At 51.3% G+C, this 14612-nt stretch overlaps 2 protein-coding genes across 9 annotated transcripts in view; one reads left to right on the top strand and one right to left on the bottom strand.

Annotated features, from left to right (window-relative positions):
- The window catches only part of CPNE5 (copine 5), a 114431-nt gene extending 100852 nt beyond the window's left edge, over window positions 1-13579 (top strand). For 5 of the 7 annotated variants that reach the window (XM_034961985.3, XM_034961986.3, XM_034961984.3 and 2 more), the window contains one exon: window positions 180-536. In XM_034961985.3, the coding sequence (XP_034817876.1) occupies window positions 180-513 (334 nt within the window). In that variant the 3' untranslated portion in view covers window positions 514-536. Of the gene's footprint in view, window positions 1-179; window positions 537-11842; window positions 11862-13458 lie in introns of those variants that run through there. The other 2 variants (XM_034961988.3, XM_034961989.3) reach the window with 2 other exon arrangements.
- RAB44 (RAB44, member RAS oncogene family) overlaps window positions 5803-14612 on the bottom strand; it is a 35632-nt gene continuing 26822 nt past the window's right edge. The window contains exons 10-14 of one of the 2 annotated variants that reach the window (XM_057302487.2): window positions 13041-13122; window positions 11285-11399; window positions 10175-10276; window positions 8236-8312; window positions 5803-6988 (exon numbers count right to left, since the gene is read on the bottom strand). In XM_057302487.2, coding sequence (XP_057158470.2) covers window positions 6898-6988; window positions 8236-8312; window positions 10175-10276; window positions 11285-11399; window positions 13041-13122 — 467 coding nt within the window. In that variant the 3' untranslated portion in view covers window positions 5803-6897. The remainder of the gene's footprint in view (window positions 6989-8235; window positions 8313-10174; window positions 10277-11284; window positions 11400-13040; window positions 13123-14612) is intronic. The other variant, XM_034961982.3, reaches the window with a different exon arrangement.

The raw sequence follows: 14612 nt of genomic DNA, 5'->3' as shown, positions 1-14612 counted from the left end.
CAGAACGTGCTGTCTTGGGAATTTCAGTAGAGACAATCTCCTGGGTTTCCAGGCCAACACGGAAGCCTGAAGCCTGCCCTGAGCAGGCCAGAGGGAGGGCACTGAGGGTGGGAAACATGGAGACCTCAAATTGGGCTCTGGAGAGAAGAAAAGGGCTCTGAAAGGGATCCCTGCCCCAGGTGCTTCAGGAAGAGAAGCCACAGGGAAGAAAGGAGGGCTTCAGACATTCGCAGTCCCGGAGTCATGGCTGCATGGTTGACTGGATTTTTGTCCCCCAGTTGGACTGAGGGGTTTGTGGAACAGAGCGGAGGGGTGGGCAGAGAGGGGAAAGGCTGTCCTGCCTCTGAGCTCACCCCCCAGGCTGTGGCTGGCCCTCTGCTCCCCCTACTCAATCTCCTGGCCTTCAGGATCAAGGACCCTAGGCTGTTACCCCCCAGATCATTCTCCACCCACTTCTCTGCCTTTGGAAGCCCCTCTGTCCTCCTCTTGTCCACTCACCTCAAATACCCCTGAATTAATACAAATAAAATAATAATAGTAGCAATTACCAGCACGCATATGCACTTACTAAGCATCCTTCTAAGCACTTTACATGTGTTTAGCAAATTCATCTTCATAACAACCCTGTGAAGAAGGTATGTACTATCATCATCCCATTTTCCAGATGAGAACACTGAGACACAGAGGCTCAAGATCACACAATTAGAGAGCAGTGGAGCCTACAGAGATCTGAGCCTGAAAGTGGAGTGGGAGGATCCATCTGGTTACCTAGAGATGTGAGCTCTAGCTGAGCCATTTAGCTGCTTTGTGACCTTGGTTGGGCCATCTGCCCTCTGGGTCTCAGTCTCTCCACTGGTAAAATAGAGGGGGTGGGCTGTCAGGTCCCTAAGGGTCTTCCCATCTCCCTTGAATCTCAGTGCATCCAACAGCCTATACTCTTAGACCCCTGCCAGGCCCCACAGGCCTCCTGAGGCCCTGTCACAGCCAGGCTGGACAGTCGCCACCACTGAGGCTGCCACTCCCACACCTCTGGGATGCCTGGCCATCATCGGCCTGCAGAAGAGGTCCCTGAGTCCTGCCTGGAAGGGGCGGGAGAGGTAGAAGCAGAGGATAGGGCTGACAGCGCAATTGGAGTAGGCCAGGATGGTGCAGAGGCTGGAGGCCACAAAAGCAGCCGGTGTGGCAGGCAGGTAGCCCATGGCTGCCACATAACCCAGCATGGAGCAGGGCCCCCACATCAGCACAAAAACCACCAGCACCACAAGGCTGAGCCCTGTATTCTCTTAATGCTCCTGGATGCTCTCTCCCATGGGACCTTGGGGCTGGGGCCACAGGAGCCAGCCCACGTGGCTGAAAGAGCAGCCCAGCCCCAGCATGCATGGCAGGAAGGCCAGGGCTCCCAGCAGGCTGAAGTAGCAGGAGGTCCCAGCAGGGCTCAGGAGCAAGAGGCAGGCCTGGGTCTTGGGAGCCCCCGCTGTCTCCTCCTCCACTGCCACCCTCTGGAACAGCCAGTTGGGCAGGGATGCTGTAAGGCCCAGGGCCCACATGGCCCCACAGAGCAGCAAGCGAGTGCCCCAGCCGGCTGCGAAGGCCAGGTCAGGCCGGGCCACAGCCACATGGCGCAGGAGAGCTGTGGCCACCATGCTATAGAAGATGCAGAACGTGGTGGCTGTGTTGGTGGCCTGGCTAATGGTGCAGATGGCAGGGCCCAGCCACCAGTTGTGCTGCAGGAAGCTCAGCAGCAGCACAGGCACCATGCAGGCCACGAAGAGCAGGTCAGATAGCGTGATGTTCATCATGAGGCTGTGGGTCAGGGCGTGGAGCGGGTGGGGGGAGCCCGGGCCCCGGCCCGCCACCAGCAGCATGAGCCCATTAGCTGACAGCCCCACCAGCAGGATGAGGCCACAGACCCCAGCAAAGATGAGTCGGAGCAGTCGCTCAGGTGTGGCCGTGAGCTGCATGGCGAACGTAGCATTGGGCTCCATTCTCCTGTTTCAAACACACAAGGACAAAGTAGAAACCAGCCAGCCCCAAAGGCCGCCTTCCCCATTCCTGCTAAGCCTCCTTTTTTCACAGACCCCTGCATGTAGTGGGCCCAGATAAGGCCTGTCCTTGGCACACATTAGCCCCTGCAGACCTCATGACAACCCCATGGGATGGACTCCATTAGTACCCTGGGTTCAAATCCTGCCTCTGCTACTTGCTAGCTCCAGTACCCTGGGATTTATTTATTTATTTATTTATTTAGAAACAGAATCTCACTCTATCACCCAGGCTGGAGTGAGATCTTGACTCACTGCAACCTCCGCCTCCTGGGTTCAAGCGATTCTCATGCCTCGGCCTCCCAAAGTGCTGGGATTACAGGCGCCACCGCACCTGGCCCCTGGGAGAGTTACTTAATGTTTCTCTACCTCAGTTTCCTCAGCTGTAAGAAAGCAAGGAAATAAAAAGAAATAAAACAGATGTCAATAGTAACTATCATAAGTGGTAAGACTAGGGTAATTTTCATTTTCTTCTTTAAAATTTATTTCTAAAATTTCTGCAGGGAGTACACATTGCTTTCATAATCTGATAAATATATATGTGCATACATACACACACACATATGTATCTATTTTTTGACAAAACAAAACCCTGCCCTGTGAAACAAGCAGGTTTAATTTGAGGTTCAAATGGAAAAGTGGGTCTGAAAGGGCTTTGAGAAGGTGTGAAGCCCCTTCCAGTGGTTCCCAAGCTTCTCTGCACTTTGGGATCACCTGAGGAGTTTCACAAATACAGAAGCCTGGGTCCCACCCCCAGAGACATGACATAGTTGGTCTGGGCTTTAGCATTTTTGAAAGATCCCAAATAATTCTAAGGGCAGACCAGCTTGGGAATCACTGCCCTCTAGGTTATGCTGTGCAGGCCCCTGGCAGAGTGGGGGAGTCTGCACCCAGTGGTCAGACCTTTCTTCTCACCCCCACTCTGTCCCACATGTCAAGGGCAGGGGGAGTCCCCGATTGGGAGGACTCTGGCTACAAGATGGGATGTAGGCATCCTAGAGCCAGCCCAGTGGCTGATGTCACCATTGGCCGCCCTGCAGGCCAGGCCAGGGCCCGGGAGCTTTAGCTGGAGGCTTGCCTGCTAACTCAGTACATATTTCCTGAGCATTTGCTCTGGACCAGGTTCCCGGAATCCAGCAGCAAACAAGACACAGCAGAGGAGTCCTTACTGGAGTTGCCCTCCCCTTTTCTACCACACCGGGGTGGGGACTGGAGACACTCTTCTCCTGTGGGCTCAAAGCCAGGTTTGAAGGAGTCTCTGAGTCCCTCCTGCAGAGCCCCAGCCTGGGGAACTTGGCTTCGCCTCTGGGGCCCCAGGGCAGCAACGTGCCTGAGGGCAGCTGAGGGGAGACTGGAGAGGGGGCCTCTGTGAATTCTGATGTCGGCCACCTTCCCGGGTCCCACCAGCTTCAGAGACGGCAGGAGGAGGGGAAATGAAGGACCTGTCCTGGATGAAGGCTGTCATCCAGCCACTTTCCTGGCATTTATCACTGCCTTTTCGTCTCTTTTGCTGGTCCACACCCACCAATGACATGGACTATTACTGGAGAGGAATTGGCAGGGAGCAATACGAGGCTTCAGGGACCTGGCCCCTCCTTCCCCGAAGCATCCGCATCTTCCTGTAAGCAGTTGCATAACTTCAGAGTTAAGTCTATGGGTATTGGCGTTTGGGTTTAACACTGGCTCCAGCACTTACTTGCTACGTGACTACAGGGAAGTTACTCAGCCTCCCTATGCAGTACTTTCCTCTTCCGTAAGATGGGGGAGCACGCCTGATGGTGTGAGGGCTAAATGAATTAACACGAGCTAAAGTGCTCAGAACAGTGCCTGGCATACGGTAGGCACGGGGTAAAGGAGGGATGTCATTCTGCCCCTGCTCACCCTCAGTTCCCAAAAGCCCTCTTCTCTTAGAGCTCCTGCCCAACCTTCCTTCTCTCCCCATGTCCTCCCTTCTCACTCCACAGCCTGAGTCCCATCAGCCCAGTCCCACCCTCCTTTTCTTAATCAGACTCTGGCTAAGCCTAAACCAGAGCCTCCTTGGCTGACATGCCCCAAGAACGCACCACTTGCCTGGAAGTTCACTCTGAAGTCTACCTCGAGTTTCTCCTGCTGCTGTCGTTGCCTACTTTGTGCTACTCTGAGGTTCTTGGGTCCTGTTCCCTGGCTTGTGAGCCCTTTGACAGCAGGAAAGGCTGGTGGTCCTTGCACAGCTGTGCCCTGCCCAGCAGGTGGAGCCAGCCCGAGAAAGCCAAAAGAGGGTTCTGGGCAGTGTGGAGCTCCTCCCAGAACTCCACCTCCTGCAAACCTGAGTTGCCTGAGGCCAGAACAGAGCTGAGCTGAGACGGGGAGGCCTGGGGGCCACTCCCATACCGGGCCCCCAAACGACAGGGGCTGTCTGCTCTACTGCCTCTCCCAGGAATCACACCCTGCCTACCTGCCTCATTAACTCCCTGGCCCACAGGACAGAGATGTTGGTGCCTGCCAGGTCCCTGGGCCCCAGAGAAAGAGCCATTAGCAACTATAGGACCTGTTTCCCATCCTTATCCAGGGCCAGCATCACTCACTGCAGCCCACACCTCTCTCTCTCTCTCTCTTTCTCTCTCTCTCTCTCTCTCTCTCTCTCTCGCTCTCTGAGCACACTGAGAAACTGCTCAGTTCAGGGGCAGGCTTGTGGGCTGCGGGAGGGGACCTGAGATGGGAGAAGACATTGGGGTAAAAAGGATCAGTGAAGGGCCCAGTAAAAGAATCAGCTGGAGGGCCGGGCGCGGTGGCTCATGCCTGTAATCCCAGCACTCTGGGAGGCCGAGGCGGGTGGATTACGAGGTCAAGAGATCGAGACCATCCTGACCAACATGGTGAAACCCCGTCTCTACTAAAAATACAAAAAATTAGCTGGGTGAGGTGGCGGGCACCTGTAGGCCCAGCTACTTGGGAGGCTGAGGCAGGAGAATGGCGTGAACCCGGGAGGTGGAGGTTGCAGTGAGCCGAGATTGCGCCCCTGTGCTCCAGCCTAGCGACTGAGTGAGACTCTATCTCAAAAAAACAAAACAAAACAAACAAAAACACACAAAGAATCAGCTGGACCATGGGAATCATCCTCATGGAGTCTGGAGGTTGAAAATGGGGTCCGTTAAGGGAATCTAATCCAACTTTGGCAGCTTCAGATGCTGGGATCTTCTCTACCTCACCTTTGCCAAGCATTACCTGTCTTCTGCTTGTGCGCCTCTGGTGATGGAAGGCTCATTGCTGCTGAGACGTTCCTTTCAGAACTGAGAAGAGGGGTTGGGGCCAGGGTCTAAGACTGTGTGATGCAACAGCCCTCTGTTGCTCCCTCTTTCTCCTTCGTTCTCTCTCTCTGTAGCTCTGTTCCTTGAACTGTCTTTGCTTGTCCCCCTATGAAACTGGGGTTTCCATTGATTCAGCCAGGAAATTCCCTAGTACCTGAAGGATTACAAAATACCAAACTCAGGCTGGGGGCGGTGGCTCACGCCTGTCATCCCAGCACATTGGGAGGATCACTTGAGCCCAGGAGTTTGAGACCAGCCTAAGCAACATTGCAAGACCTTGTGCTTGCAAATAGCTAAAAAATTAGCCGGATGTGGTGGCATGTGCCCATGGTCCCAGCTACTTGGGAGGCTGAGGTGGGGGAATCACTTGAGCCCAGACAGTTGAGGCTGTTGTGAGTGGCGATCATGCCAATGTACTCCAGCCTGGGCAACAGAGAGAGATCCTGTCTCAAAAAACAAACAAACAAATTCAGTGCCTGGCACATGTTGTATATTCAATTTGTGATGATGGTAAGATGTGACAGACATACAAACGCAGACCGTGGCCGTCTCTCCAAGACTCTAAAGCAAGCTCTCCGAGGGCACTGGAAACCCCAGCCCTGGCTGATAAGGGGCAGCCACCATTCAGGAGGTGAATATTATGGAATTCTGGAAACTTCCACAAAAGCTCCAAAGAGAAGTGTGTGAATGATTCTGAGTCTCGGCTCCCCAGCTGCTTGGACCCCCCCAGCCACACCCTAGCTGCCCCTCAAATGCATCCAGAGACTGACAACTCAGGCCAAAGCCCTGTGCTTGGGGACACCATGGCATTGGAGCAGGGGGCGGGACCCCCAAATGTGACCCCTGGGAGATGTGTTTTGTATGGTGGCGAAAGGGAGTGAGGTTGGGGCTCTGGAAGACAGGAGGGCATCGAGGCATATCAGAGGCCTTTGGAACATTACTCTTCCCAGGAACCAGATTCTGCTGGGAAGAAAGCCCATGCTTGCAAATAGAAATAGCAAGGGAGACCAGGCCAACAGCGCCCTGCCAGGCAGAGCACAGAGGGACCGCTCTAACACCGAGCAACATGTGATTAACAGGTTACACTAATTAGGAGCCAGCAGCACCCAAGGGAGCTCCTTGGGAAGTTTCTCTCCTCCTCCTCCACATCTCTTTTTTCTGATTATGTATCGAATACCGTTATTGTTGAAAATCTGAAAATACAAATATGTGTAAAATGGAAAGTAACACCCCACCCCCCACACATTCTCCCTAAAATTTTACACCCACAGATGTGTGGCCAATATTTTGGTGTATTTTCCTTAAGTCGTTTTTCTGGACTTTCTTTGTTTGGAGAGTTTTGCCATACCCCTGCCCCCCAAGCCTTGTTCACTCAGCAAAGCCCTCCTTTGGAGTGTGAAAGGCAGAGGTGATGCGGCCCTGCTCTGGGATCCGAGTCCTGAGTTGAGAAGGGTTTTCCTGAACCTCCAAGCTGGTCCTCTGTGTCGTTGCTGTCCAGGAACGAAGGACAGGAGCTGAGGGACAGGAAACCCCGCGGGTGTCCATCCTACCCGGGACAGGACAGGTGATCAGGAGCAACAGCCGAATCTCTTGGGCGGCCTCTTGGGGGCCACCTTCACCAGCGAGTCCTTCAGGCCTTCTTCTTGCATCCTGAGTGACCTATGTGACAGTGCCAGGCATCAGTCCTCTCTCTCACCTCCTACGGGCAGCATGGATGGGCCCATGGGTGCAGCTGGGGGCTGGGAGGCCACACCCACAACCCCCACAACAGCTCTGCCCCTGCCCTGCATTCCACATGAGACCCGAAGAATTGAGTCACTGAGACTTTGACCTTCTCTTTCTGGCCTACTATGTGCCAGGCACTGTGCAGGACTCTGACTATGACAAAGAAGCCACCATTCCCTCCCTTGAGTAGTGAGAGAGACAGACAGGAAAAGGGGTGACTGCAGCCCAGGAATGATGGGGAGGCACACAGGGACTTCACACCAGGTCCTGGAGGATCTGGGGAGGAAGGAGATGGTGACCGAACTGAGCCATGGACAAGGTTTGCCAGCAGAAAGGGTGGGGGAGGTGCATCCCAAGCAGAGGGCTATGGCTCAGTGCCAAGAAAGAGCTTGGAGGCTGGGGAAGCAAAAGAAGTCCATTCATTTCTTCGTGATATATTTACTGTGTGCCAGATGGTGCTCATCTGATCTAGCTCCCCTCATCCCTTACTCATTTTATTCATTTATGGAGCACCTAGGTCCCAGGTATAGGGAGAGGGGCTGAACAAAACAGACATGGCCCTGCCTTCCTGGACAACAAGAAAACAGATAAATGCATATATCATTAATATGTGTCGTGTCAAGAAGGGCCATGAAGGACACAAACAGGGGCTGTGATCCAAAATAGTGATGGCAGGTGGGTGATCAGGGAGGGAGTCTCTGAGTGGCTGGAACTTGGCAAGTGTGTGTGTGTGAGTGTGAGTCTGTGTAAGAGTGTGAGTGTGTGTGGGTGTGAGTGAATGTGTGTGTGTGTAGGGGTGGGGGAGATGGCACTAGAGATGCTGCAGGCCATTGCAAAGCATTTGGATTTTAATGGAAGCTACTGGAAGTTTGGGAGCAGAAGAGAGACACTCCTTTTCTCAGCCCTCTTTGCAAATGAAAAAACTGAGGCTCAGAGAGCCTAAGTGCCTGTGGGGAGTGATTCAGCGAATGGGAAGGGCAGAGCTGGAGTCAGGAGACTCTCAGTGCAGGGCTCTCTCTCCCCTCAGACTGGTGAGCCCAGGTCTTTAACTAGGTGCTTCCCTGACCCATTTCCTCAGAATGGGCCTTCCTGTCCCACCTGGGAGTCAAGAGTGGGGCCGGAGCTGTCCCAGAGGATTCTGCAAAGGGGGGTGGGGGCGGCGGGGGGCGGGCAGCACTTACCTGGCCAGGTTTACTACAGGCTCCAGGATGTTGTGACCCAAGGCGGCACTGCACTCCCCAAAATAGACCCCCAGTTCCTGCAGGCCAGACAGGGAGGGACATATGTGCCTTGGGAGAGACAATTGAAAGGCCAGGCCATACCCCGCCACTAAAGTCCCGGCCATCAGAGTCCCAATGCATCCCTAAGCTGACCTCAGTGGCGAGCAAGACAGCCCCATCTCGGCGTGGGCCACGGTCCCTGGCTGGAGCCCTTTGCCCACTGTCCCTTCACCCCGGCTGGCCAAGGTGTCAAGGAATGCATTGAAGAGACATTTCACAGCCTTCGGAGTGGCATGGGAAGCCTGCATCCCAACTTGGAGAAATGCCTCTGGAGACATTTTATAAAAGTTATGTTTTTTAATTTCAGAAATATTTCATTGGGGGAATATTGGAAGATATAGTATAAGACAGTACCAGCTCAATATCTAAACCACTGCTGTTAGTGTTTGGGTAGATATTGCCATTCTGTTTTATATAACCCTTTTACGGGGCGGGGGCTAAATGTCCTGTACAGTTAGGTTAAACCATACGAAATTGCTGTTTTTGGCAAGTCCCAGTCAAATATCAGCAATTTCATATGTTTCAACCTAACCTATATCTAGATTTGTAGCTGCTTATATGATTTTCTATTATATTGTAAGCATTTCCCCCACACCCTTAAATATTTTTCCAAGACAGGATTCTTAATGGCAAATACTAACCTCTCACATGAACATCCACAGTTTAACCACCAATTGCTGCCAAATGTTTGTTCTTATAAATAATATTTGAAAACCCTCATATAAACCTGTTCGATTGTACGTTATACATGGGTATCCATTAGGTGTTCCTTTAGGGATTATTACTTCTGAGTCTTCCCTTACGATAAATTGCTAGAGGATAAATTACTATGTCAAAGGGATGAGTTACTGCTTTTAAGAAAAAGGCCGAGCATGGTGGCTCACGCCTGTAATCCCAGCACTTTGGGAGCCCGAGGCAGGCAGATCCCTTGAGGTCAGGAGTTCCAGATCAGCCTGGCCAACATGGTGAAACCCCGTCTCTACTAAAAATACAAAAATTAGCCGGGCGTGGTGGCACACGCCTGTAATCCCAGCTACTAAGGAGGCTGAGGTGGGAGAATCACTTGAACCCGGGAGTCGGAGGTTGCAGTGAGCCGAGATCGTGCCACTGCACTCCAGCCTGGGTGACAGAGCAAGATTCCATCTCAAAAAAAAAGAAAGAAAGAAAGAAAGAAAATTCCCTTTCAGCAGGAGCCACAATGATGACCTCACAATTTATGGGAAGTGGGAAGAGAAACAGGAAGGAAATACAGTAGGAAGATGCCAAGAGGGGTTGTGTGAGAGGTGGGGCGAGGAGTGATTTTTCCCTCTATTTTTATTACTCTCCAGATTTTCTGGAATGTGGTTAAATGCCATTCATGAATAGATAATATTCACTGTCTGGCAGTGGGGCTTTTGATGTAATCATCCCAAGGGAGAATTTGAGTCTTAAAATAGGAGAACTTAGAAGGCAGCACGTTAATTAGAGACCAGAGACAAAATTAAAATTTGATCGGGAATTTTAAGCAAAGCTTTTAAAACCTTTTTACTCTGAAGCTATTTCTTATGTAGGTGGGGACATGGTGTGGGAATGCACTAATTCAACAGTGAGGTTCAGTGTCACGCCCGCCACTCCAGCCTTGGGTTTGGGCTTAAAGTGCATCTCCAGAGGCCAGGGCTGTGTGGGAGGCAGAGGCGGCTAGGCTGCTGTCCACTCTCAACAGGGTTTTGGTTGGGGCAGGGGCAGGAATGGGCCATGGGTTCTTCTCGGCTGCCCAGGTCAGGTGATGCCTATCCACCACCTGCCAGGGAGGTGTCTGCCCAGTCCACGCACAGAGACGGGCTGATGCCCAAGTGCTTACCTGGGCCAGTTGCTGCCCAGCTTCCACGGACACTTGCCGTTCCTCCTCACAGTCCATCTTGTTTCCCAGGAGAAGGATGACCACCCCATCCGACCCTGCATCCTGCGCACAGAACATGTTCTGTCAGCCACACCCACTGTGTGCCAGGCTCCTGGCACATTTGCCTTCCTAGAAGCTGAACTGTGTCCCCCGTATGTTCCCCCTCCCAGGCCACATCCACTCCATAACCTTCTCACCTGGACCCTTTCCCCCATCCTTCCTCTCTGCTGATAAACATCTCACTTATTTTCCAAGGCCAACCTTAAGAACACCTCCCCCAGGAAGCCTTCCTGGGTTGTTCCTGCCCATGTCCTCTCTTCCTGCCTGTTCTGAACAGTCCAGCACTTGATTATACATTTTCCCAATTGTCTCATGAATAATAATAATAGTTTCTGATTAGTGAGTGATTGCTATACACCAGGTGCTGTGCTGAAAGCAATTTTATCAATTAATTCTCACAACTCCCCTATGAGAGAATTCCAGAAATTGAAGTTCAGAGAACTCAATTCACTTGTCCAAAGTCACAGAGTTCGGGTGGGTGGGATTCAAATCTAGGTCCTGTCAGACCCCAGTGCTCAGCTCCCCTCTTCACACATTACCTTATCCTGCTTCTTTTGCTAAACTAGAAACTTCCAGAGAGAAGGCAACATGGCTAACTTCACACCCCTCTGCTGTGCTAGTACACACTGCAGAATTTCAGTATATATGCTTTGAGGAAGTAAGCAGGGGAAAAACTAGAGATGTGTGAACAGAGGAATTACCACGTGGAATGGCACAAGAACTACATTAGCCTCAAGTGTAAGAAGAAGACATTACAAACAGCTGCCATATGTAGGAAGAGAATGTTCACAGGATAAAGGAAGTAGTTTGGTTTGAAGGCTGTACTATGTGGTTGTGGTTTCTTTGTACTACTGCATTCCCAGCTCATCCAACCACATGCCCTCAGTGGGTGGTGTCACCCATATGTCTGTCATGTCATTTGTAATCCTGGGAGAAAAGAGGGAGTGGGCAGGATATAAGGTCCCTCTTGACTGGAGGGACTGGGGCCAACCCCAGCAGCCATCTGCTCACCTGGAGACAGTCTAGCCAGTAGCGCACATGGGCAAAGCTCTCCTGGGAGGTGATGTCGTACATGAGCACCACCCCGTCAGCCTTGCGGAGCAGCTGTCGCGTCATACTGTGGTACCTGCCCAGAGAGTCTGCATGAGGCCACACCAGGCATCCAGACCCCAGGCCCTGGCCTCTGCAAAGTGGGAGAAGTAACCTATCCTACTTCTAATTGCTTCCCACAGAGCATGTCCGTATGCTTTCCTTCGTACAGTGTAGTTATTGTTGACTAGGTAACAGTTCTCATGGCTCAAATTTCAAAAGGTCTCAAGGAGAACTCAGTGAAAAGTCTCCTTCCTTCTGCCCCATCCTGGAGCCACCCAGTCCCCCTCCCCAGAGGCAACCAGGGTTATCAGTTTCTTAAATATTTTTCCAGAGGCATTTTATGTATATACATATATATACACACACATATATACACCCATACACATACATCTTTCCCCCTCTATTTTATACAAATACAGTGTAAAACATTCATCATACTCATTAATATTCAGTGTTCTGCATTTTGTTTTTTTCCAGTTAACAGGATGTCTTGGAGAAATTTCCCTATCGGGCTGGGCACAGTGGCTCACGCCTGTAATCCCAGCACTTTGGGAGGCTGAGGCAGGAGGATCACTTGCAGTCAGGAGTTCCAGATCGGCCTGGCCAACATGGTGAAACCCTGTGTCTACTAAAAATACAAAAATTAGCTGGATGTGGTTGTATGTGTCTGTAGTCCCAGCTCCTCAGGAGGCTGAGGCACAAGAATCACTTAAGCCCTGGAGGTGGAGATTGCAGTGAGCTGAGATCACGCCACCGCACTCCAGCCTGGGTGACAGAGCAAGACTCTGTCTCAAAAAAAAAAAAAAAAAAAAAAAATCCCTATTAGTACATAAAGAGAGTCCTCAGTCTTTGTGTGGCTTTATGGTGTTATATTGGGTAGATTGACCCTCCTTTATTTAACTGCTCCCCTATTATGGACATTTAGGTTGTTTCCTATGTTTCATAACACAAGTGATAATACTATGAATGGTCCTGGTCCCTTTGTTATTATAGTCATATGAGTCTATTTATAGAATGAATTTCTAGAAGTGGAACTGCAGAATCAAATAAGATATGCCTTTTAAGTTTTTATCACTGCCAGGTGCCGTGGCTCATGCCTGTAATCCCAGCACTTTGGGAGGCCAAGGCAGGTAGATCATGAGGTCAGGAGTTCGAGACCAGCCTGGCCAATATGATGAAACCCCATCTCTACTAAAAATACAAAAATTAGCTGGATGTGGTGGTGGGCACCTGTAGTCCCAGCTACTCAGGAGGCTGAAGCAGGAGAATCGCTTGAACCCAGTAAGTGGAGGTTGCGGTGAGCCCAGATCACGCCACTGTACTCCAGCCTGAGCAATACAGCGAGACTCCATCTCAAGAAGAAAAAAAAAATTTTGATCACTACTGCCTAGGTTGAAAGTAGAAGACCAGCATTTTTAGAAGGACAGGTGATTGGGTGGCTGTCCCCTAATGACCATGTTGGGAAGCCCTAATATATGCCCTGCCAGGGTGAGGGACCTCTGGCTCTGCTGCCCTCTCTCCCCTGCCTTGGGCTTGACTCATCTCTCCTTCCCTGACCTCCTGAATCCTTGGGGGGCAGTTGCCTCCTGCCTGTGTTATTAGGGCTGCTCCGTGTCCCTCTGCACCCCTACGCTCAGCCTAGGTTCCTGACACACTGATATACAGTGCCTGTTACCTCTCTTGGCCAGCCGTGTCCCAGAGCTGCAGCACAAAGCACTTGTTGTCCACCAGCAAGGTTTTGACCCGAAAATCTACTCCTAGGACACATAGAGAGGGGTGAAGCCTACTAAGTTACCATCCAGGACTCCTAGCCAAGGCCTACCCCAGTATACACCTGTCCCCTGTACCAGCTGCGGTGCGATGGAGCCCTTGGCTGCCGGGCTTCCTCTCGGCTCTGCATCCCATCCATCCTCGAGGACCCACTTCCTCCAAGAAGCCTTCCCAGACCTCCCTGCCGCAAGTTGTGCCAACACAGGGCACCTTGTCTACGATGTTCATTCCTTAGGCCACCCAGAATATAAGTTTCATTATTTTATTTTTACAGTACTCTTTGTTCCATTCCCTAATTATTGCATGCACTTTCCCCTCTTAAGGAGACAGCAGGGGAGACAAGCAGCCCAGAGGGGCAGAAGGAATCCTGGCTTCAGGCAACTGTTACACTGGTTACAGGACCTCAGGCAAGTCACTTCACCTCTGTGAGCCTCTCTTTCCTTGTCTGCAAAGTGGCAAATTAGAAAGACCTACACTGCAGAGTGGTTGGAGGATTAAAATGCTGTTTTAAAAGGCGTAGTGACACATGCCTGTAATCCCACTACTCAGGAGGCTGAGGCAAGAGAATCACTTGAACCCGGGAGGCGGAGGTTACAATGAGCCGAGATCGCACAGCTGCACGATCTTGTTGCCTGGGCAACGAGAGTGAAACTCCATCTCAAAAAAAAAAAAATGCTGTTTTAAGTGACCCAGAGAGCATGCAATTCTGAACTGAAAAGAGGATAAAACTTCTGGTGTGGAGGCAGGGCTTTTAAGGTAGGTGGCCTTAACTTTGGGGGCCCAGCTAGGGCAAGAAACTGAACCAGGTCTTCAATTCTCTGCTTTCCTCATCTGTAAAATGGGGATAGATATGGAAAATGTATATTCAAATATAACTCCGTTGGCTCTGATTCTCTTTCTGGTCCCGTCCTCAAATGCAGGCAGGGTAGAGTTCTTATTTTGTGAGGTGGGGGGGCAGGAATGGAGGGAAGGTGACGCTAGGTAGGGAAATAGTGACCTATGAAGGCAGGATCATTTCCTGTGGTATTTAAACCAGAAAAGACGATAGCCACCGGGGGGCAGCAAACCATAGCTTGGGATTGGGACAGATCTGGACCAAGCACTTGGATCTCAGGTACTCCCAGCAGGCTAGCAGTGCATGCCGGCTTGCCTGGTTGGTTGGTTGGTTGGTTGGTTGGTTGGTTGGTTGGTTTCACGATTATGCAGCTTGTGTTTTTCTTGATTGAATTTTGTGAGAACTTACCACATAATAAAGGAGGAGGCTCCATTCTAAGGAAGGCTGTTGTAAGGAATAAGACATGTATGGAAGATGCCTAGTGCATGGGAGGTGGTGAGTAAACAGTAGCTTAGGTGACTAATAATGGTAGCCTTGGCCAGGCACAGTGGCTCACGCCTGTAATCCCAGCACTTTGGGAGGCTGAGGCGGGCAGATCACCTGAGGTCACCAGCCTGGCCAACGTGGTGAAACTTCATCTCT

This window comes from Pan paniscus, chromosome 5 (genome assembly GCF_029289425.2).
Source record: "Pan paniscus chromosome 5, NHGRI_mPanPan1-v2.0_pri, whole genome shotgun sequence".
In the NCBI taxonomy this organism is placed as follows: domain Eukaryota; kingdom Metazoa; phylum Chordata; class Mammalia; order Primates; family Hominidae; genus Pan; species Pan paniscus.
Note: the sequence above shows the minus strand (reverse complement) of the source record. Positions and strands in the feature narration are given on the sequence as shown.